A 25752-nucleotide genomic window follows, 5' to 3' on the forward strand; every position below is an offset into this window, starting at 1 on the left:
ACGATCGATGTTCGAAATGACATTGATATGTCACAATTTTGAATGTTTAGTTGAGTTAAATGTAATGTCCGTGTTATAACAACGCTATATGTACCTAACAATTATTTAAAATGAGAACGAGGTGAAATTCGGCCGAGCTTGCTGCGGACTCTTAAGATGACAGATATTTAAGAACAATTTATTTTCAGGCCATGAATTGTTGGAAAGAGATGTATCATAAAGCCTCATGAACGTCAGTTGCCGCTCCGTTGGTAGATTGAGGAATGGTAGCCAACCAAATAAGTTGAATTCTTAAGGCATTTCCTCTAGCTTGATAATTTGTGAAAATACTACTAATTAAAAAAAATTATACCCAATAGTGTAGGCTAAAGTTGTCATGCGTGTAATTTTTTTTATTGAATCTTTATTGCACATAAGAGAACACACTGTACAAAAGGCGAACTTAATGACATAAGGCATTCTCCACCCGTCAACCTTCAGGCAAAGCAGATAAGTATTAGGCGGTGCAAAAATCATACATGATAATTTATTATTTATTTTTATAGATTGACGGATTTCAACGTATGAGCTGTCAATGCTGTCATTAGATTTGTCGTAGTCATGGTAATGACTTAGACTATGTTAAAATTATTATTATATAAATCAAAATAGTGAAGTTGGCCGCCAAAATGCCGAAAATATGCATAAAAAATTTGCTTTTTGATATAAATATTATAGGACATTAGTACACAAATTGACTAAGTCCCACAGTAAGCTCAATAAGGCTTGTGTTGAGGGTACTTAGACAACGATATATATAATATATAAATATTTATAAATACTTAAATACATAGAAAACACCCAAGACTCAGGAACAAATATCCAAGCTCATCACACGAATAAATGCCCTCACCAGGATTTGAACCTGGGACCATCGGTTTCGTAGGCAGGGTCACTACCCAGTACCCACTAGGCCAAACTGGTCGTCAATATATGATATACACAAAAAATCAAAAACTTTCATGAACAAAAACTGGAAACCATTTATGAAACACCCAGTTACGATATATTTAGCGCTGTTACAGACGATGGGAGAAGCGGCATAAGGGTTTATTTATCTATTTGTTATGGTATCCTAAACATAACGAAAGTAAATACTTACAAAATTCCACCCAGTTAAATACGCCACTCTGTACTTCTTCAATTTCCTGATATCCGCATGATCAATGTCCATATTTAAACTGGCCCCAATATTAGCAACATAAAAATGGTGCAATATCAAAAACATATGGTACACTGTTTTCCAGTATAATCTAGCATCACTTCTATCGAATAATTTTTCATTTTCAGTTATTAAAACACACAAAACGTTGTAAAAAATGTTGTTTTCTTTCCATATGACATCCATTATGAACTAAACTAACAAATTTTAGTTTTTAAAGCGCTCCGTAAACTAAAACTAAATTTTCGTTATTTCGATTGCAAATCACAATGAACACTGTTTTACTACTTATTAAGAATTAGATATAAAGTTCATTAATGAACTGTTGTTATGATAAGATGTAATTGGTTACTGTCCGTTGCGGTGGGTAGATAGATAGACTTACGTTACGAACGTTGGGTGGCCATACGCAATGTTAAGAATACGAATATTGCTATTTAATTATTTTCTTTGACACTGGCGTATTCAGTTTTATTTATTTGTAGAAAAATCGGAATCATTTGTTTTATTTAGCATTAGAAGCAAAATTAAGTCACGGCAAATATGTAACAATTATAAATCATATACGATCATTTACATTCTTGAATTTTGAATTTTTGAATTTTGCTTTTATAAGTAATATTTTTTTCAGTATGAAGACACGTCAAGATCGTTATATACGTTATCGTTATATTCGTTATCGTTATATTCGGTATCGTTATATTTTTTTCAGTATGAAGACACGTCACCTTTTTACGATTTTATTAGGTCGACCTGTATGTAACTAACTATGTAATGGAATCTAAGGTAACTAATTTAACCATCTTCCAAGGATCGTAGCGTTATGAAAATTGGCAGCTGTATGTAGTTCTGATGACAATACAATAATATGGTACTGTCGAACTGATCTAATGATGGAGCCGGAAGATATGAATTGGAACATCATGATGGAAGATCGTATCATAGCTGTGTTTGGATTTGTTAGAAAAGTCTTGTAATAAACTTTGACCACGATTAAGTTTCAAGGTCTGATGATGAAGCCGGAACATAGGCACTGGCATTCCATAATGGAATATCGTATTATAAGCGTGTTTTTCTAGTGTTTTTGAAACTATTAATTAATTTCTAATGCTAAAAAAACAAACTATACTTAATGTCAAAAATATTTTCGCGGTTATAGCCTGTACCCCTAGTATACATTTATTCGATGGCGTGACGTGACGTACGCGTTTGTGTTAAGTCTCATTTAGTATGCGATTTTGAGTTTCCAAAACGTTCCGCTTGGCGCGCTGTTTCTAAATCCCATACAAAATGAGACTTAACGCAAACGCGTACGTCACGTCACGCTATCGAAAAAATGTACATTAGGGACTCTGATCTAATCGTCTGAATTGATTGACTTGACTGGACATACATACCTATAGATGTACCTAATTGGTAGTTTTCAGAAAATAGTGTATCCAATTAGCGAGAGTCGTATAGAAAATTAAGCATTAAATTTCAGTCAAAGTTAGTTTTGGTACTACAGAATATGCACGCTAAACAGGCCAAAATGGCGCTCTCAAACATTAACCAAACTAAAGGCCTGGGTTTTTGCAAATAGAACCCTAGCTTAGCATGCCCTTTGATGACATGCACACTGAATGTCATTTTACTAAACTGTACACAGTAAAAATTCCTCCTAGAGACAAACCTAAGCCTAAAGCCTTAAGCCTACCGCGGCCGCGTGATCTAGGGCCTTGGACAGTGAGGTTGAGGCATCTATTTCCGACGTAGTCTCTATACCATCGGAGGCTTTCCTGCAGCTTATCTGCTACATCATGGATTCCGAGGCTGCCACGGATGTGTTAGTTACAGCACTTACGGCACAACATTTTAGAAAAATATTTTTTTATGCACCGATTAGTGTCAATAATATACGGCATATTTTTGTTATTTTAGAAATCATTAAAATTACATCCAGCTAATGCAGACAACACTGTCCCGATACCCAACTATTAAGTGGTTATTATCTGTTTGACGTGTGACTTATTGCACGTGATAGTTTACATGACCTCAGAATTGTAAAGTTTATACTAATTACTTAATTAGCTTTACAAATGAGATGCATTTATATCTGTAGAACATGGTACGAAAATGCATTTTGATTAGATAATCTGGGAGCATGGTAGTGCCTCCACTATGACGTGCCAAGCGGAGCGCAAGGGCACTACCTACCTTTTCTATCTATCTCTTTGTATCTCGGTCACCAGCCTGTATCTCATGATAAAGAATTTTCACAGATGATATATTCCTGTTGCCGCTATAACATCAAATACTAAAAACATAATAAAATAAATATTTAACTGGGGCTCACATATAACAAACGTGATTTTTTGCCGTTTTTTGCGTAATGATACAGAACCCTTCGTGAGCGAGTCCAACTCGCACTTGGCTGGTTTTTTTGAACCCGCATAACATGGGTTTCGGTTACCAGATAAACATAATTCTCGGGATATAATGACTCATCAAACACAGAAAGTTGCAATTACATAGCTCTTATACGTTAGATTCTATTGACATCAAAAAAAATCACGATTTCGTTACTGACTTACTCAAGTAACTTAAAACGGTACTTCCTGAAAACGGTCAAGCCTCATATTTTGACTATCGAGTAGAGTTTGAGAAATTAGGGCTTGTAGAGTTGCTTGGCTCTACGTGAGAGCTGATAATTTTTTGACAGTGCGAGCCTTATATATTTGTATGATTTGATATGACATATATATAGTTTTTATCAAATTTCTATAAAGAAAAGCAAGCTACTTAGTAAATGAATCCTCGCGTAACTCTGGTAGAAACGCAGCCTTAAGAGAGTGCACCCAAGCCCGTTCGGATTACAGCGGATTAGAAAAGGTCCGGATGAGCGAGGATCTACTGTTATTTACGATGCAAATTTGTTACCCAAAAGACATTGCATGTGGATCAAACCCAAAACTATGTTCAGATTTTTGCTGTAGACATACCCAAAAGTGAGGGCTATAAAAGTAAATTTTCTTATTTAAGTAACCCTTATCCACATTTTTCTCTCCTGTGGTCAATATTTAACAGTTTGTGTGTGTGTGCGTACGCGTGTGCGTGTGCATGTGTGTGTGCGTGTACGTGGGGTGCGTGTGCGTGTGCGTGTGCGTGCGTGTGCGTGCGTGCGTGCGTGCGTGCGCGCGCATGCGCGCGTGTGTGTGTGTGAGTGTGTGAGTGTGTGTGTGTGTGTGTGTGTCATGTAGGTAATGATTATATCATACTTATGCAAATAAAAAAAGTACCTATTGTCGTTAAATTAGAAAATTAACCCATAAATAGTTCGTTTTTTTAGCATTACAATGAAGGTAACCAATTTTGACGTCTATTTTTATAGAAAAACACTTTTGAAAAATAAGTAACAGCAGAATATGTAACAATTATAAATCATATACGATCATTTACATTATTTTGCTTTTATAAGTAATAGTTACTGATTTTTAAACAGCATTATTCAATTAAAAAGATATGTCAAGATTGTCTACCTGTTTTCTAATGCTTAAACTAACTATAGTCCTTAACTTGTGGGTATTTAGTATAGTTTTGAGTTTGACTCATGACTGACATAAAAATCTGAATGTTCTATTCACTGAAGGATCGAAAACTAAAATTCATACTTACGAAATTCCAATTAGTAAAATATATAAACTTAAAATCGTTAAATTTTCGTATTTCATCCAGCGGATGATCACTGACGCCCTCGAAAATTATGAACGCGATAATATTCACCATCACAGTATAAGAAAACACTATGACATGAAACAGTATTCTAATCCAAAACTTTGCATGTTGGTTGAATGAATTTTTCACTGAGTTACGTTCTTGTACTTCAAAATCGTAAGAAAATCTCGACATTATCAGAACTTTTGATATTTTATCAACCACTGCTTATAAAGGATATTTAAATTAAAATGTTGAAATTGTAAGATTTTTAAGTAAACAATTTAAACTAAATAAGTAAAACAACACTTAAAACACTAGTCTGTTCTTGATTATTTGTTAAGTTAGTTTTGATGCGTTTATGTATTTACATTCGTGACAAGTGTGTAGATAAAATTGAATAACTACCCTCATATTATTGAGATAACTTAATCTATTCGTGCATATACTTTTTTTCACATTTTTTACATGTTAACGGGATTGGTGCCTTTTGCCGATGGAACATTTTAAAATTAAAACTATGTTTTTTTGCTCCAGTAATGGGATGTATGGCGCCATTAATTTTCAAACTAACAAATATCAATGAAAAATTAAACTTAAGCAGCTCTTTGGCTCTTGTTTATAGTAAAATGTTGTCAGCGTTTAAAAATTGACAGTAAATACTTGTTTTACCGGATTTGTTTATAGGGAACGTGCATGAACTGTAGGAGGCAGCACAGGAGCCGTCAGAATTTTGGCGCGAGGCGTAAATGTGATGTTTATTGTTCCGATGAAGCCCACAAGATGGCAGAACCTACTATGCACAAGAACACACGTGACGTGTAAATGTACATGTTTATGGTTCCGATTCAGGCCACAAGATGGCAGACCCTCCAACGCGCACGGTCCATACCATTCCATTACTGGTGCCAGTCTCATCATAGGGGCGTTACCTACTTAAACATTTTTATTTGAAAGTAGTTTTCAAATAACATTATAACGTTAAACTTTAGAGTACAACGTGAAAGACGAATAAAGAATAAAATACTGTGTCCGCACTAATTCGCTTTTTAGCGATAAGACCGCCTGTTTTACCTCTTCTTAATATTACTATTCTGTATTCTTTGTATTGTTTTCTGTATTGAGGTGTGCAATAAAGAGTATTTGTATTGTATTGTTATTCCGTTTACTGTGGGAATATGCCGAATACTATACTAAAACTGAAGGATTTGTTAGATTCTCACGGAACTGCCGAAATACTACATCCTTCGGCCATCCAAATCTGTTTCCCACTGAGGTTTCCCATTGTGTGCATTTTTATCGAACGAATACAGAAGAGCGATAGAGAGGCAGATAATGAAATTCTGAATTTCCTCCCCTCTGGGACACCCTCGGCTCATAACGTCTTGTGAATATATAATATATTCCACCACATCGTCTGCCGTGGCTTGGCGGGTTAGAATATAATAGAAAAGAAGAAAATGGATTTCACTATGAAATAAAATACAATACAGTAAAATAAAATAATTATATCAGTAATTACAGAAAACAATTGACACTGAGGCGCAATCACACAGAGACAAGAGGGCCTAACACGAAGACTGAAGTACGCAATTTGCGGGCATCTTTCTCTTTTACTCCAATTAAGGCATAATTAAAGTGACAGAGAAAGATACCCGCAATATGCGAACTTTTCTTCTAATTTTCGCGGTTACTTATAGCGAAGAAGCAGTGGGGGGAAACTGCAGCGTTCGGGCGTTCTCGGCTCCGTTCGGCTGAACGTTACTCCGAGCAATTATTAGGGGTGGCACAACTTGACCTTTGCGTGCACAGTCACAGATAAGATAATCACTTGAATTTTGACAACCCTAAATAGCCGAAAGGGATAGTGCCATGCATTACAAAGGGACAACATGATTCGTCCCTGAAATGCTGTCAAACTTTGGTTTTGTTGGAAGTTTCCTTTCTGTACAGTAGTACTTTAATTTATTCTGTGGTAGAAGTCAAATACGACGATGCGTCACAGCGTAACTCAATTATGTGGTCTGTACTATTTGCTCCTAGTATTCTAGCAGGCGCTCAGGTAGTTTATGTTTACTTCTATCAGAAAAACAGTACAAGAACATCATTTATAGCTCAGTTTCATTGGTCGATAGGGTCCGCGTGCGGGTTGTGGGAGATGTCCATAAAGCGTGCCATAGGGGCCGTATTCGGGGAACTGTTTTGATTGGTTGATATGGCCCGTGCGGGGGATTTCCAAATGCATGTCATTATGAGTTTCACTAGTCGTTTTACCACCTTACCGCCTGCGGGGAGTCACCCGCATACTGTATTGACCGTACTATCGACTTATGAGTTTCACTAGTCGTTATACCTGCGGGGAGTCCCCGCACATTTTATATCGACCGAGTTATCGACCAATGAAACTGAGCCATTAAACTTCTAGATCTAAATCGATTCTGAGTTCAAGCATGAAAAGGTAACAAATAGTCTGGGAGAGTAACGTTCGTATTCATAATTGACCGAGCGTTAGCGAAGGTAGCCGTTTCACCTTGGGCAAAAATATTTCGTATGTCCGGATGTCTGTAGGTCACATTCCTCAAACGATTCCTGTGAAATTTTGTGAGCAGTTTCAATAGTTAGATAGAACTTTTCTCACGTTTCGTTTTTTGGAAAATCTTCAAAATGGCAGAAATTGCCAGCAGGGTATATGACACTTTAAGACCATTGTGTTTTGATTTTTTTATGTTTATCACAGACGGATCGTCAAAAAAGCATTGACATACTTATATCTATGGACAGGCCTTATGGACACTAATAATGGTGCTAGTTCAGCGGTGTCACTCACGAATTCAATCCAATCGTGCAGTCTAACGCAACTAGTTGCGCCCAATCGCGCGCGTGATACCAGTCATCATCCAATCGCGTTGTGGCGTTAGACTGCACGATTGGCTCGAATTTGTGTGCGTGACACCGCTGTACTGGCCCCATTCTTATTGCCCGTCAGGGGCGTCCTTAGATATATGTCAAATTAAAAAAGTTACTTTAACATTTCTAAGCTTATAAAGTTTATTGCGAGGTCTGAAGCTCATAGAGAACCTCTAGTATTAATATAATTAGTAGGGATTAAATACTCACTACGACCCAGAATGTAGACCACGACCAAAAGTACTTTGTGGCCATCAATACCCGAGGTTCCTTTTTCTGGTCCTCCGTGATGTGAAAATACAGATACAATCCACCAAAAAACACTACAGCAAAATGCACTAAACATGCATTATAAAAACATATTCTTAGCACCAGAAACCATTTCAACATTTTAGATTTCCATAATAAAATTTCCATCATATTTGACTTGATTTGACGGTTCGTTTTTTTTTTATAGTAACGTCTGTTGAGGTTTGAATTCCTGATTATTTGCTACAAGATAATAAACTGAATTTTTATATGCTAGTCGACTTTGAGGATATTTGATTAGCTTAATTTAACAGTGAACGGAAATAAAACATGTAGGCATTCTGTCCGCTAGGGGGGTTCCAAACTACCTACTCGATTGGCAACTTCAGTTCGACCGAGATTTTTTAAATAAACTTTTTTTTTTATAATTAAAAGTATCTTCATGTGTCGGGCAGTGGTGCAGAAGTTATTCTGGTCATTCCAACAGTTGAATCACATTTAATTGCTTACATGTATGTACATGTCAGGTCTCAGGTAATAATAAAATTGTCTCAATACAATAAAATACAAGTAAACAGTACCCCTAGTGTAACTTTGATCGACATCATAACGTGACGAACGCGTTTGCGTTAAGTCTCATTTTGTATAGGATTTTGAGTTTCCAAAACGTCCCGCTTGGCGCGCTCTTTCGAAATCCAATACAAAATGAGACTAAACGCAAACGCGTACGTCACGTTTGGAAATCGAATTTATTTACACTAGGGGTACAGATAACTGAGATAACTTCAGTATTTGGGGTAAATATGCTGCTAAGCTAAAACGTAACTGTGTCGTATACATTTTCATAACAACATACGACTTTTTAGATTACGAGACTAAAAGGAATGATGTTATGCCAAATGAAGTAGACTATTTTATTAACTTCAGTTCGACCGAGATTTTTTAAATAAACGTTTTTTTTATAATTAAAAGTATCTTCATGTGTCGTGCGTGAAGTGGTGCAGAAATTATTCTGGTCATTCCAACAGTTGAATCACTTAACGTATAAGTATTTATTTATTAAATTTTAGTTGCTTACATGTATGTACATATGGCAGGTCTCAGGTAACAATAAAATTGTCTCAATACAATAAAATACAAGTAAACAGATAATATATTTTTATTTATTTAATTTTTATTTAGATTAAGATACTAACGTTAAAAGTGAGTGCCTCAATTCGCCGTTAAACGTAAGTTTAGCGAACCTAATATAAGTTTAAAATGTACCATACTTTTTTGAAAATAAATAAAAAATAAAAAATGTAAATGTTGCTGGCTGTACCTGAACGTGACTACGCACTGCCATACAGATTGATAATAAAATTTATCTAGCCATAAAAAATACTTATTATAGCGGAATATGTTTACACAACAATGAATATTTACCTATGTTGGGTTAGTCTGTTATTTCACTAGACGTAAGATAAGTAGGTACTAACATTGAAATGTAATTAAGCAATTTGTTATATCTAATTATAATTTAATGTATTAAATTATCATTATATTGTTAAATTTTATTAATTAACTAATTTATTTATTTCTTCATAATATATTATGTTGTTGTGTTTGTTGTATGATCCCAGATGGTCGAAATAAATAATAATTTAATTTAATTACAAATTTTAACTAGTTATCTTTTAATCTGCTTGACTGGTTCTTTAAATGATTAAGGCATAAACCTATCCTTGTCCAGGCCATATTCTAATCAAAATATGAACCGCGAACTCTCAGCTGCCAGTACGTACAGCAAGAAGGTTATTAACGGATTAATGTCGCTGATTGGTAGTTATTGGCATTATATGCATTTCATCTACACTTATAGCTGTGTACATTAGAGTAATAGAGATGTCTATTATTTCGTTTACCGGTTTTGATTACAGGCTCTGTAAACGTATCGTCTTATTTAAATGTGTGCGTAATTGTGTATGTGTGCTTATTGTCCCGAGAATTTGAACGGTAATGTTCTCAAACGCGGCGTCCATGTTTATTTCCGTTTACTGCATTTTAATCACTTATAAGACTGTTAGCTGAATAGTCGTGACGCGATTCATTTAATATAATTTCATTTAGCTATCTGTCGACTGTAATGGTTGAAATAATATTTCGTATACCAAACTATAATTGCGTACTTTTCTCGTATGGAGTCCCAAATCAACTATAATATTCATTTCGATACGCTGTAGACAACTATAAAGAATTTGACCAATCACGTGCCGCCGCGCTCCCATAGAAAAGACATATACGGGCAACTATTTCATGATCATACTCATTCAACTCGCGTTTATGTCTTATGTACTACATTTTTGTCTACTGAGTTACTTACCAATTTTCATTAATTATTAAGGTTGTATAGTAAACAAAGTGTTATCTTTTATAGCTTTTCAATCTTATACCTTACTTAGGCAACTAAGCAAGCTGCGTTACCTAAACATGATACTTAACTGAATAACTCTCTATTATATCATGATTGTATAATTACTTTTTAGTATGAGTACTCTAACACTGGGTATTATTAACTATAGAGACTACATCATCATCATCATCATCTTCCTCGCGTTGTCCCGGCATTTTGCTACGGCTCATGGGAGCCTGGGGTCCGCTTGACAACTAATCCCCAGAACTGGCGAAGACACTAGTTTTACGAAAGCGACTGCCATCTGACCTTCCAACCCAGAGGGTAAACTAGGCCTTATTGAGATTAGTCCGGTTTCCTCACGATGTTTTCCTTCACCGAAAAGCGACTGGTAAATATCAAACGATATTTCGTACATAAGTTCCGAAAAACTCATTGGTACGAGCCGGGGTTTGAACCCGCGACATCCAGATTGAAAGTCACACGCTCTTACCGCTAGGCCACCAGCGCCACCATAGAGAATATAAATGTCTTTTATATTGTAGTAATTAATTATACATTTTTAAATTATTATTGTAATGTTTACCCAGGTATTGGCTGTTGTATATATAAATGTTACTATATATTTTTCATGTCATTAAGTATATGATGGCACTGTAAATATTGTGTTGACTTGTGAAAGTGCCCTTGAGGCCTACTTGCAGAACAAATTATTGAATTTTGACTTTTGTATTTTATAAGATAGATATTTACCTAACTACATAAGTATATGCAAGGTAGGTACTTGAATATAATATAATAAAATACATGTTTTTTTTTTCTTTATTTTGATGTGACCACAGAATTAATTAAACAAAGGGGTGACACATCAAAGACGTTTTTTTAAGTGTTTAACTCTTGAACAATTGAATATCATACGAACTTCATACACAGAATAGATGTAGGTACGTATAAATTATACACACAGTTATTTTCTGATATAGGTGGCAAACGAGCAGAAAAAGCACCTTATAGTAAGCGACTACCATCATCCTTGGACACTCGCAACAACAGAGGAGTTGTAAGAACGTTGCCGGCGCTTTAAGATGAGATTTCTATTATTTCACACTATTTTTGGTTTGTGGGTCGTATCGGTCCGGAAATACTGCAGGCGACAGTTCATTCCACAGTTTACAGGATTCAGGCTTATCGCTAATGAGCGATCTCTTCCAGACCTTTGGGTAGCGGAGATGAGAAAAATGCAGTAGGTTACAAGGCTCGGAACCGGTTTATAAAATACCGGTAAATACCGGTTTATTTCGGTTTCTCTGAACTTTTATAAGAACGCGAACGTTTTAAGAACTCTATTGTAACCTAAAAAACTGTTTATTCGATGAGCGACGAAATGGCCGGCCGACCTGGTGGTGTGCTACGTAAATATGTATAGACACTGACATAGGAAGAAATCGGTTTTTATTGCTCTATATCGGTTAATTTGACAAGAACTGTTCTCATAAAAACCGGTTTAAAAATAACGGTTTTGCGAGAGAAACCGCAATTAAAAGGGTTTGCGCCAAGTACATGATAACGGTTTGGAAATTTTACCGGTTTCCGATACTTGGTAGGTAACATGATTATACTTACAAAATTCCAAAGAGTAAAGAAGGCAGGAAAGTAAGTATACGCCATCTTAACTGTCGGCTCCTTAACCATTTCATCCGTGACTTGCGTTGTTACATACACACCAAAACCAAAAACTACACTGTGATACATCACAAGCCCTAAATGCCATAACGTTCTTAATAAATGCCAATTTTTTGTCGATTTATTGTCACTTATATCTTCTATATCTACTTTAATTTCTGCCATTTTTATGAATTTATAACTAATTAATATTTTTTTCAGTTTTAATTAAGTACAATTCAAAGTTAGATTACTTTTAATTAATTTCAATTTATATTGGTTACTTAAAGCCCCCAGTTTGATTACAACTGGTACATTTTTACTTGATATATTGTTTTGTCAAAATGAACGAATGCATTATTTTGCCACCCGCTTTTAGAGCACTGCTTGAGTATGTTAATTACGATTACTTAGAGCATAATGAATGGATTGACCTGTGAAGGTGAACGAGTCTTAAAGGTATTGGTTAGTTATTTGTTTTTAACAAGCAGACAGTCTGCGAACGATGCTGTTAAACTTAGAATAAATTTAAAAGTGGAAAAAAACTGACTTGAACTCACGGCCTCTGGATCGATACTCCAGCGCCCTGCAAACTGACCCACCAAGACCTCATCCATAGCCAGCGAATCTTTCTATCATATGGGTCTAGGGGACCCTAGCTTCATCAACCTTAAGAGCGTTACACTTCTTAAACGATCCAGAGGCCGTGAGTTCAAGTCTCACCCAAGGCAGTAAGTTTCCACTCTTAAATTTATTCTAAGCTAAGCTCTTTAGTGTTCTAAATTGTATTTTTATTACTATTCGAAAGTCTTAAGCCCGCACGCAGGCAGCGTGGGACCCACTTGGCAACTAATCCCTAGAATTGACATAGGCTCTAGTTTTACGAAATACTACTCTTATATACTCATACTCACAATGTTTTCCTTAACCGAAAAGCCTTAACCGAAATATAAAGTTATATTTACCAGTCTCATCTGTATCCGACGTGGATAAATGGGAATGAAACTGTTCCCATTTGTCCTTGGTGAGAACAAATGGGGACGGATCGTTCCCATTAGTGCCCGCGCCGTTCACATGTGGCGGGGACAAATAGGAATACACCACAGTTTGTACAACCAGCCTAGACTCGGACTATCTTGCATGGTATTTGCATAATATCAAATTCTCATGAAAATATGACGTACAAAGTAAGCTTAGACGATATCCAACGACTTGTACAAGTGCGCAGAAGAATCCACGAATATAAATAAAATAAATAAATAAATATTATAGGACATTATTACACAAATTGACTAAGTCCCACAGTAAGCTCAATATGGCTCGTGTCGAGGGTACTCAGACAACGTTATATATAACATATAAATATTTATAAATACTTAAATACATAGAAAACACCCATGACTCAGGAACAAATATCCATGCTCATCACACGAATAAATGCCCTTACCAGGATTTGAACCCGGGACCATCGGCTTCATAGGCAGAGTCATTACCCACGAGGCCAAACCGGTCGTCAATATAGGTTAAATAAATAAATAAATATTATAGGACATTATTACACAAATTGACTAAGTCCCACAGTAAGCTCAATAAGGCTTGTGTTTATAATAAATACCTTATCTTGCCTGAATTAAAATAATATTTTTCTACTCGTCGACTGTAATGATTGAATTATGATTTTATAAATATTGATACCAAATTGTATTTGCTTATTTTTCATGTATGGGCTCCCAACTCAAAAATAATATTCATAAGCAAACGCTGTAGTCAACTGTAATGAAATTGACCAATCACGTGGCGCTGCTATCCAGTGGCAAAGATACCAACGCGCGACTATTTCATGAGTAATATTCATATATTATGCACACGTTGATGGCTTTTGTACTACTGATATACTTACTTACCTAATATTCTTAAATTATTTAAGTTTAATAGTTCGTTTTTTTTTTAATACTACCTCGGTGGCAATCAAGCATACGGCAAGCCTGATGGTAAGCAGTCTCCGTAGCCTATGTACGCCTGCAACTCCAGAGGAGTTACATGCGCGATGCCGACCCTAACCCCCCCCCCCCCCCTCTCGTTAAGCTCTGGCAACCTTCCTCACCGGCAGGAACACAATACTATGAGTAGGGTCTAGTGATATTTGGCTGCTGTTTTCTGTAAGGTACTTCTCCAGTTGGGTACTCAAAAAACCAAGTTCCTTCATTTGCTGTCGCACTATACACCGTGGGCTGGTAAAATCCGACAGATATTAACCACGTATTCCTAAGGTCATAAGGAGATTTTTATTTCTTTTGCTTGTTCTGCATACCTACGATACATTATTTGTTTCTACATCTTAGCATTTACAGATAACAATTGCGAGTTCCCTTTAAAACTTTAATGTCTGTCAGTAGGTATGTCTTCATCATTTATTGGTTGACTGGTAGAGAATGCCTTAAGGCATTAAGTCCGCCATTTGTACCTTCATGTATTGTGCAATAAAGATTAAATAAATAAATGGCTAAACCAAATCACATAGTGGTAGCGTCGCACCCGAAAAAACTTTTTTCACTACGTTATTAAAGAAACAAATTTTTACAACAAATGTTATTATCTCTATAAGTTGATTTTTACCAGCCAAACCAAATGTCAAACCGAAAATGTCAGACCAGGGCATAAATAAATATTATAAATAGTATAGGACATTATGACACAAATTGAATAAGTCCCACAGTAAGCTCAATAAGGTTAAGGGTATGCTTGTTATCGTTTACTCACCGCATTCCATAAGGTACCATATGCTGGAAAATACTTGAAAGCCATTTTAATTAACGGATTTTCGAGCAGCTTGTCCGGCGTAGTCTTAAATATGTATACACCATATACATTTACACAGACAAAATGTACAAAACAAACTAGGTGAAAAAAAGTTTGGAAAAACCACACGAATTTTGAAGGTTGTTTAATTTGAACATAATTCTTGGCCATTTTATTAAGTTGAAGCCAAAATTTGTATTATATTATTACGGTTATTGTATGAAGTTTATTTATATTTTTGACGGTTTATATTACTTATCATTTAAAGTGAGAAAGTTTTTTGATTGTGTAGTTATTGAAAATTGCTTTTAATATACTGATGAAAAATGTATTTTTAAATAGTATTGCAATATTTCATGCTTCTACGAAGGTTGCAGTGAAAACAATGGATCTATAAAGATTACATTAACATTGCATTTAGAGAGAAATTTGCATAATATTTTCACATAATCAATAACATATATAAATAATAATCGTAAACCAAGTTACTTTGATACCTGCTCCATGTTTAGTGTATTGGCTTTCCAAATAAAAATATAATCATATAGGTATATTATTTATGTCTCTCTCTGTGTAAAATATTAATATTTTACCAACCATAAGGTATAGGGAAAAGTGGGGGAATTGGGAACGGCGGGTAATTAAAAACAGTGACATCTACAGTACTTGTAATTGCACAAAAAAATCTTGCACACAAACATAAAGAGGCCTTCATGTGCCGAAGTGACTGTAAGATTCGGAAGTTACGCACATGTGGTCCCGATTAATCGAACAAAATATTTTCAAATTTTGTTATAAATTTTATCATATATCATGATAGATGTAAGCATAGAGTTAATGGAGTCGAAGACTTCAAATTTTGTTATTATCTTGTAGGAATATGGTATCTGTTTTCAAACCCCAGGTGGTTTCGAATTCACCAAAATTATAATCATGAGTGATACTCATTTTGATTGATATTATTCAATTGGAGTAATTAGGAACTAAGGAAACGAGAGCTTTCCCAATTACCCCTTGCATTCTCAATGGTTCCTACTACATACATATATATTGAAAATCCAATATTGTTGACTTTGTATTTTTTATGTATCCCTTGAGGTAAAAAAGATCCTTAAAAAGTGATACTAAATTGAAAATCTTTAGTATTTCCATTTCCCCTGCGGACTGTTTACAATTACGTTTCGGGTAAAAAGGAACGGCAAGGCTTTTATTTTCACCCAAATTTAGTAGGATAACATAAACTTAAAAATATTATTTTGTTAAAATTAGATAGACAGATAAACAAACTAATGGTTCACATAAAAATTATTTCGGCTTATGACCGTTTTATATCTGTTTAGAGCGCGAGCGTTTGAAGTTAAGTGTTCCTAATTCCCCCACCGTCCCCTACTGTAAATAGTTATTTTTTTTTTTATTTAATTTCAGCACAAAAACCCCAACCAGTTTGTGATATCAAAACAAATAAAATATGGAACATAAATATAAAGACCATTCTCACACTGAATCAACATTCCCTCGGGTGCGGAATTGATTTCGTGTGTGTTTGAGCTTTGTTTATTGTAAAATAGTTATGAAACTATGCATTAAATATTGGTAGTAAGCTCAAAAATGTGCTTAGAAATGTTATAGTACAGTACTATTGAGACCAGAAAACGAACGGTTACAGGGCAAGTAGAAATAGAGATACGCGGCCGGCAACCTCGTTTCTCGCCGAGATTTGTATATTGCTTTTCTCTAACTTGCAATGAAAAAAAAGTCGTCAATTTATTTTACTCATAGGTTTACCCAGCTAAATAAAAATACAAAACGAATCTTCTACTATTTGATGGTAGAATTCTAAGATTATTTTCATAATTTGACGTTTAAAAACAAAAGAAAGTTAATTACTTTACAGGCCTAGGTGTATAAGGCTGTATGAATTCCTTTACATATCATCTTCACTCATCGCACCGGATACGTAGTATTTCCGGAGCTAATTTGAAATAAGTCTGTGTATTTCATTTCAAGTTTGAGAGAAAATATTTTTTTTGCTAGTGTAAATCATCCCCGTACCAAAAACCCCAGGCTATCCTGAGCAACAGCTTTTACCACTAGCTTTTGGGCTGATTATTATAATAGTTAAGAACCTTGTAAACTTACCGCATTCCAATTAGTACCATAACACGACAAATAAGTCTTCATCATCACTATCTGCGGCTCCTTCAACTGGTCTTCCGTCAGGTTCAAAAATATCGACACACCATACACGCTGGCCCACAAGAAATGCACCAAAAATAATAAATGGAATATTGTTTTGAAAAGAGTGAGCATAACAGTTTTTTCACCAACAGCAACATTGTCACTAATTGCTTGGATAGTTTCGGTTTTTGATTTTACCATTTTATATTAATTTAAATTAAGTTTATATTACTTTCAATTTATTTATATTACTAGTTAAATTAACACATCGGTTATGTACACAATAGTCTATTAGACTATTAAAATGGCCCAAAATACTATGATATTTTTTGTACTGTCTTAATAAATGCTTGTATATCAAAGACAAAGGAGATTTTTTTAATAACTAATATGTCACAACTTTTTTGTCTATTTGGGCTGGCCTGTTTAAAAATAATCAAATAAATTATTCTATCGTTTATTGTTTTAAATTCCCCGGAAGGTTGATAAAGCAATAAAGGAGTCAACGTAACGGATAATGTGAAAAGACTACTAGTAATAATTATAAAACATGGCATAGTCTGAGATCACGCCCTTTCAGAACGATGACGTATTTTGAGCTATATATTAGGGATCCGCTGGCAGTAATAAACGCCCTTTAAACGAATGCTTTTTCTCGACCGTTTTTTTTAAGGTTCGTCTACATTTTTCATTTTTACCTCAGTGTAACTAAAAAACGCATCTTTACGAAGGATACGTTTTTTAGTTACTTAAAAATAATGGTTTTCATCTTATCTTAAAGAGTCCGCAGCAAGCTCGGTTCTCCATTCAAACGTAGTTATGCTCTGAAACTTTGTACTTACAATTTACAATATGATCCATTTATGTCTGTAATTAGTTTATGTAGCTTCAGATACCATAGTTAAAACACAGCTAGTTTTTCATGCAACACTTGTTTTCGCTCTATTTCGTTTGTTTTAAAAGATCGAGCTAATTGAAGAATTGGCCACCACATCTATTGCCCGACTCAAAACGTAGACCTTACTGACGCTTCGATCAATAATATATATACAGTGTGTCCCTAGCCATTGGACAAAGCCGAAATGTACGAATGTATTAGAGTATTTAGAACCAGTGTACAAAGTATCATAACAACCGGTGTAGCGGTTTCGAAGAAATTAACAAATTATCATTTTTTGCTTTGGAGCAGCCTGTATGTAAATATTTCGAACAAATTGTCAAACACACTGCCAAAGATTAACACAGTGTGTTTCTTTTTGTTGTCGATTATAGCAAATAACTTTTGTTCGAAAAAATTTTTTTTTTTATCTTTTGTTCTAATTAAAAAATATTAATGTCAGAGCATTCCTGAGAAGTAACCCTACGTGGGATTTCAGGGTTTGTCCAATGGCTAAGGTCACCCTGTATATATATATATATTTATTTAGAAACAAACAGTCTTATACAAAAAGAGTAGATGTATAATGTTTTAATTTTAGGCCTATACTTCCCTAAATTTGTTATAGAATTTTAAAATAAAAAACAGTGAGTAGCTAATTAACAAATTACATTAAGATCAACTAGTGATACGTAAGTGATGCTTATCCATACATAATAGCAATCTATACATATATCTCAAATAAGTGAGTTTTGATAAGTTTTCCATCGGTGCATTTGTTCGCAACCTACGCAAAAACTACTACATATATAGAATTTTATTAGAATTTTTGATATCATGAGTTCAACAGAAAACGCCCACTTTACGCAGTAAGTTCTCAAATAATTAATTAAGTTGTCGGGTGTCAGACCGTCAACATCTCCAACATCTCCTGAGGATGCCTCGTAGAGAGGCGAAATACGTGTCGAGTTTTGTACGTTTGGTGGTGGGTTGTTATATTTATTTGCGTATTTATTTTTGCGGTGGGAGGGTGGGAACATTAATTGCATGTAAAAATACGCAAGTAAGTATAACGGGTTAGCACTGATTGACTCGCACGTTATTTTCTCGCGGATTAGCAAAGTAATATTTCTTGTTTTAATTAGCAGTAAAGTTCTGCGTTTCTGTTTATCATGCCTCGAAGTAAATGCGTCCTTTACGCGAGCAATGACAGTTTCTCAAGGGTCTACAGTTATTTATTTTTATTTTATTTAAGCCATTTAATTCCTTAATAATACATTTCATAATTAAATTAATAAATAATACAATAATAAATTAAATAATTATCAAACTAATTCACATGCATTTTGGTAATTTTGTACAATAAGTTTAGTATTTTTTTTTTTTTTTTATTATTATTAAGGACCTCTTGACGAGTAAAGGCCTCCTCCATTTTACTCCACATTCCCCTGTCTTGGGCTATTGTTACCCAATCGACGCTGGCAAACTTTTTTAATTCTTCTTTTTTTTAAGTCTACAGTTATAGAATAAGTAAATAGTACTGCCGTACAGAAAGGAAACGTCCTACAAAACCGAAGTTTGACAGCGATCCAAGGACGAATCGTGTTGTCCCTTTCTAATGTATGACACTATATCTTTCGGCTATTTAGGGTTGTCACAATTGAAGTGTTTATCAACTGTAGTTGTGCACGCAAAGGAACGTCCAGTTCTGCCAACCCTAATAATTGCTTGTAGAAATACGGACCCGAGAACGCCCAAACGCTGCAGTTTCCCCCCGTCTGCTACAGTATAGGTAAAAAAAAGGGTATACAGGTTTTTAAAAGGCAACGCGCATGTAACACTCCTCAAGTTACCGGCGTCTATTGGCTACGGTGACTCCTTACCAATCCAACTAATAATCATTAATGCTTATTTGCCACACACGTGGTATAACAAAAAATCAATCATCGATTATTAATTAGCTGGGAAAAGTCAGATGACCCGCTTTCACAGAAACTATATCTACGCCATTTCTTGAGGTTAGTTGCCAAGCGGACCCCAGGCTCTTTTGAAACCCTAGGTGCATGGAGTCCCAGCGCGCAAATTTTTTTCACAGAATTCGCGAAGCGTCTGGTTGACGTAACTGGTGACCGAAGAGCTGGCAGCTTTCTTGCATAACGTTACAACGAGGAAAAGCCGCTAGCATCCTTGGTGCAATGCCTCAAGGGCATATATTAGATTCAAGCTAGTTATAGTAAAACAACTGTATATATCCATTATGTATACTGTTATTGTAAATAAAAATAGTTCAAGATCAGTGTTGTAAGTAAAAATAATAGTTCAAGATCAGTGTTGTAAGTAAAAATCACGCTTGACTTATTTTTTTAGCATCCTGAACCGGTTTAAGACAATGATATACACAACTTCAATGTCACGACGTAATGTTGCATGTTGATGATAGTCGACAATTACGACAATGCTAATGACAAACGTTAGCGAATGATAGTTATGTAATGGAATGTTTCATTCTAGCATACCTAATTGTGAAAAAACGGAGAGTAGCAAGTAAAAAAAAGCACTGGTGGCCTAGCGGTGCGTGCGACTTGCAGTCCGGAGGTCGCGGGTTCAAACCCCGACTTGTACCAATGAGTTTTTCGGAACTTACGTACGAAATATCATATGATATTTACCAGTCGCTTTTTGATGAAGGAAAACATCGCGAGGAAACCGGACTAATCCCAATAAATCCTAGTATACCCTCTGGGTTGGAAGGTTATATGGCTGTCGCTTTCGTAAAAACTAGTGCCTACGCCAATTCCTGGGATTAGTTGCCAAGCGGACTCCAGGCTCCCATGAGAACCCTCATGAGAGTACTTATGCACTGCTTCTGGAGAGAGTACAAAAAGCATTTTTAAGGTGCCTCTATAAACAATTGCATGGGTACTATCCCTATCTATACCCTACTAAGTTCTTGCTTGGATCACTTGGCTTCAACTCTCTGGAAGTAAGGCGTAATTACAAGTTTTTGACACGTATGTGTAGCATATTGAGGGGAGTGACTGTCCCGACTTGGTGTCAAGACTTGTAAGACTTTCGGTACCGTTCGTGCCAAAGAACCAGCTCAGGCCGCGGTGCTCTAGTCTTTTAGCCGTTCCTCTTGCGCGTACAGTTTCCTGCAGAAACTCTCCAATTCTTCGAGCCCTCAGAACAATTAACGCGTTCTTGTCATCAGCTCCTGACTGCGATGTGTTTGCTAGCAGATGGGTAAATGTATGTCGTGAATGTTTGAAATACTGTGAGATGATGGATGAATGATTTGTTTTCTATTGTTTATCGTATTGTTTGACATGAAATTGTATAATTGCATATTTTAAACCACTTGACATATTTTTAATTTATAATATTTGTATGACTTAATTGTAATTCAATAATTATGTAATTACTATTTTGCATGTATAAATTTGCCAGCGCTTTGGTGCGAACTGTAATGCTGTGTAAATATATTGTAATAATAATAAATAAGTAAATGAGCTGTGACAAAATGCCGGGACAACGCGAGGAAGATGATGAATACCAAAATCGTAAAATCTGAAAGTTGGATTTATCTGAGTGCAAAGTTAAGCGACTCAAATCCAATATTATGACGGCTAATTTTTTCTCGTCATGAATGGCAAAGGCATTTCACCTATTGTGTCGTAGAATTAGTAAAAACACGAATTGTCAATTGTTGGATTGTCAAAGAAAATTATGTAGCCACAGTTAATTTACTGCCATCTTTCGACACATGTTTAAAACTTTCAGAGCGCCATTTGATTTTAATCGTTATTCTTTCATTAATATGCGAGGCCATAGAGATAATTGTCACCACTCTACTGTACTCTCTCTCAGCCGAGTACCAATTTGCTGTCTCGCCACTGTACGGTACGTAATCAAGGCATTATGCAGAACTCGTTTAGAAAAATCATTAGCAGTGTTATAATGACTGGTCAGAATTCTATTTTTAAACATAATTGCATTAGTAGGTAGGTATTATTAGTAGGTAACGGCACGATATTTTCCGTCAGACAACTCAGATATTTATTTATTTCCTCAATTAATGCGTTTATAGTAAATATAAATTTCAGTTCGCATTGGAGAATATACTCGTACCAATCTACGAAAAAAAGGAGAGCTGACAAAAGTTATTCCATCTCTTGTAAAATGTCAATGGTTTGGCAAGGTTTTAGATATTTTGATATTTATTATATTTGAACAAAAATATCTGTGAATAAAATGCACATTGATAATTATAATTGCCATATTTCAAACGTGAAATTGATGTTTTTAAACATTCAAATAATATCACTTTTTTTTAATATATTTAAAATTATATATTTCAGTCACACTATAAAGATGGATATTTTATGACACTCATTGCAATCAATCCTCCGATCCCAAGTAAAAGGTTAATGATATTACAAATAACATGTACATGTCTTATATAGCCATATACGATTTTATTATTCCACGACACTGTAGACCACAGACTTCGCTGGCTCGGTCACCTACTCAGAATGGGGGAGGATCGCGTAGTCAAGGAAGCGTACTTGGGGCGACCAACCGGCCGTCGACCGATCGGGCGCCCCAGGTACCGCTGGTGTGATGTCGTGGAGGCGGACCTGCGTCGGCTGAATGCCAATTCATGGCAGGAAACCGCGCTGGATCGGGACAGGTGGCGTTCTCTCGTTTCGGAGGCCAAGATTCGTTTTGGATCGCTGAGCCAAAGCAGTTAGTTAGTTAGTTACGACACTATAGGCTCCATAGATGGTAGTAGGACCGTATCTCATACGTAGGGCTGCCATCCGTCCAGGTTTTCCCGGATTTGTTCTAGTTTGGAGGTCGTCCGGGGGCCGTCCGGGGGGGGGGGGGGGTCAAGAAGTGTCCGACACTTTTCATGTAAGGAAGCACATTAAAACTACATGTAAAATTAAAGGTCTTGTTTTTAAAAAATATTATTTTCGGACTCGTCCGGGGAAAAAATGCGATTTACGCCAAATGTTCGGGTTTTTTTAAATCTTTGTCCGGGTTTGGCGAAATTCGAGATGGCAGCCCTACTCATACGCAATGCGACAAAATTAAAAACACGCTTTAACATTCCGGACGACATACCAAAAACAACCTACGTCATTTGGTCGGGTTATTTGCCCACCAATAAACCATACTAAAATTTACGGTGGCGAATAAAAAACTGTGAGAAGGTCAAACGATAATAACGCTTTCTCTGCTACTCCTACTAAAAGATACATAAGACTATCCCGTTCCGTCATTTCCCCCACCACTCATGCCCGTATCGTAGTGATAGTATTGCTTGCCCTTTTCCCTTAAACCGCTGCCGGTGGCATTATAGGCACAGAATAGGCATTATAGGGACGAATCATGCTATCCCTTTCTAATGTATGGCACTATTCCTTTCGGCTATTTAGGGTTGTCAAAATTCAAGTCATTATCTTATCTGTGGTCGTGCATGCATATGGACGTCAAATTGTGCCAACCCTAATAATTTCTCGGAGCAATGCTGAGCCGAATGGAGCCGAGAATACCCGAAAGGAGGAGTGTCCCACTGCTATTGGTTAAGTTTTTTATAATAAGTATGTATATATACAGGGTGATTCAGGAGACGTGAGCAGGATCAAGCTTGAGCATTCAGTAAGTTATAAGCAACTGTTTCGTACCAGTATTTGTGAGATTCACGTTCTTTTATTTTTTACTGTTCAAAAAAAAATGTTTTAATTTATTTACGCCATGTATGGTCACCCTCTTTGTTTTATCCATAACAAGTGACAAATTGAATGTCATCGGAGTCTGGTTACTTTTGAAAAATCGTATCTCACTCAAGTGTGACATTTTGTTTTCTTCATAATCAAACTGCTGTCATAACAGTTAAAGAGGTTTTATCTTTCTTAATTAAAAGTTGTAGGGTGTCCATGATTGTAGATTATCAAATTTGTCCTTCCCAAAAAGTTAAATAACAGAAATAAAACGAGATTGTTTTACTTAAATATGATGATGAACGGTTCATTAACATTTACTGCTTGTGTAGGCTTAGTCCTGCTCACGTCTCATGAATCACCCTGTATATTGTACTGTTTTGTATGAGTTTTTTTTATACACCGTGTTTTTATTGAATTTCGTTAACTTCGGGGTATCGGTAAGTACGTTTACAGAAACTAAAAGGCATAGTTAATTTTGAAAAAAAAATTTTTTTTTGTATTTTTTACTACATAGATGCTAAAAACCAGATAGATGCTACAGTTTAATGCTAACACATACACCTCACGCATACGCGCACACACACACACACACACACACTCCCACACATACACCTCACGCATACACACGCGCGCGCACACACATATACACACACTCACACATACACACACACACATGTGGCTTCAATTAGTTATTTAGCTCCTTTCTATTTAATAAAATTCAAAGTTCCTGTTACGTTAAATGTAACTAAATTAATTTTTTAGTTAATTTTTTGTTTCTTTTAACCATTGTTTTGTTATTGTTAATTAGCAAACCAGTAAGGAAGAGCGGTATCTCTTGACACAGGTATCTTGTATACTTAAAAAGAGATGCCAACCTGCATATTGTTAAGTTATGAAGTTACTGAATAATTTTTTTTTTTTTTATACTTTTATTTTTATAAAAAGTAACTAAATGTTGCATATAGCGTTGTTGTAACACGGGCATTACATTTAACTCAACCAAACAATTGAAACCTGTGACATATCAATGTCATTTCGAACGTCGATCGTCCGAGATAGTACTTACGTTTAGTAGCAAATGTATGAACTCGCACTAAACACTAATCAATAAGTAAACCGGCCCTAAGGCAAGTGTACACGCTCGTAAGGGCCTTATAAGATAAAAAATAATGATTGATTATCTCCGAAATGGAGTTAATTAGAATATCGGTGTCTTTGAGAAAGTTACTTAATTTAAGCTCAGGAATGCACCCTCGAAATTAACGCAAATCAAAAAAAACACGGTGTATATTCACATTATAAAACTCTAACCTAATACCTAAGATAAATAAATAAAAATAAACGTTGCCATAACTTACAGCATTCCATATAGTCCCATACGCCCACACATAAGTCTTCGCCATCAAAATCAGAGGCTCCTTCAATTGCTCTTCAGTAATATTATGATACATAATCACACCATATACACTTATCACCCAAAAATGCACACAAAACGCCAAATGACACAAAGTCTTAAAAAAATTTAAAATTGTTTTGTTTTCGTCACTTTTTTCTGTATATTTCGACATTTTATTTTTAAATAGTAAATCTAATTATAGTTATACCGGATGGTCGTATAACGACTAGTAATGACCAAGTATAAATGCTTAGGACGGTCCGGTATCGTTCATCATTAAGTATTAGGGTTCAGTAGGCTGGGTCGTAGAGAAATAAGTAACATGAGTCACTCCATACATCGATTTTCTACCAAAGTCGAGTAGCGGATTTATCAGTACTGATACTTGGCAATAGATGTCGCGACGAAAAGTCGAATGCTCAAAAATGTTCAGTTGATATTAAAGCAAGTTGCGTAAGCAATATTCGCGACCAAATTTCTGCGTGATATCTCACACTTAGTACATAATTATTGTATATATTGAATTTGTCTATATGTAGGTATATTTAAAATGTATTTTTGTGTAAGTATAGCATCATAGTAGTCGACTTGTGTCTATTTTCATATCAACTCTTTACAACACGTTACCATACTAACTGTTTCTGTTTAGCCCAATGATGAACTAGTAGA

General features: G+C 35.5%; 1 protein-coding gene across 4 annotated transcripts in view; it reads right to left on the bottom strand.

Moving 5' to 3' along the window:
- Window positions 1-25292, bottom strand: part of LOC133532012 (androgen-dependent TFPI-regulating protein-like) — a 41468-nt gene extending 16176 nt beyond the window's left edge. The window contains exon 1 of one of the 4 annotated variants that reach the window (XM_061870495.1): window positions 25046-25292. In XM_061870495.1, coding sequence (XP_061726479.1) covers window positions 25046-25255 — 210 coding nt within the window. In that variant the 5' untranslated portion in view covers window positions 25256-25292. Of the gene's footprint in view, window positions 1-1141; window positions 1470-8011; window positions 8109-17042; window positions 17362-25045 lie in introns of those variants that run through there. The other 3 variants (XM_061870494.1, XM_061870496.1, XM_061870493.1) reach the window with 3 other exon arrangements.
- Window positions 25293-25752: the final 460 nt, after the last annotated feature.

Source organism: Cydia pomonella, chromosome 26 (genome assembly GCF_033807575.1).
Source record: "Cydia pomonella isolate Wapato2018A chromosome 26, ilCydPomo1, whole genome shotgun sequence".
Lineage (NCBI taxonomy): Eukaryota > Metazoa > Arthropoda > Insecta > Lepidoptera > Tortricidae > Cydia > Cydia pomonella.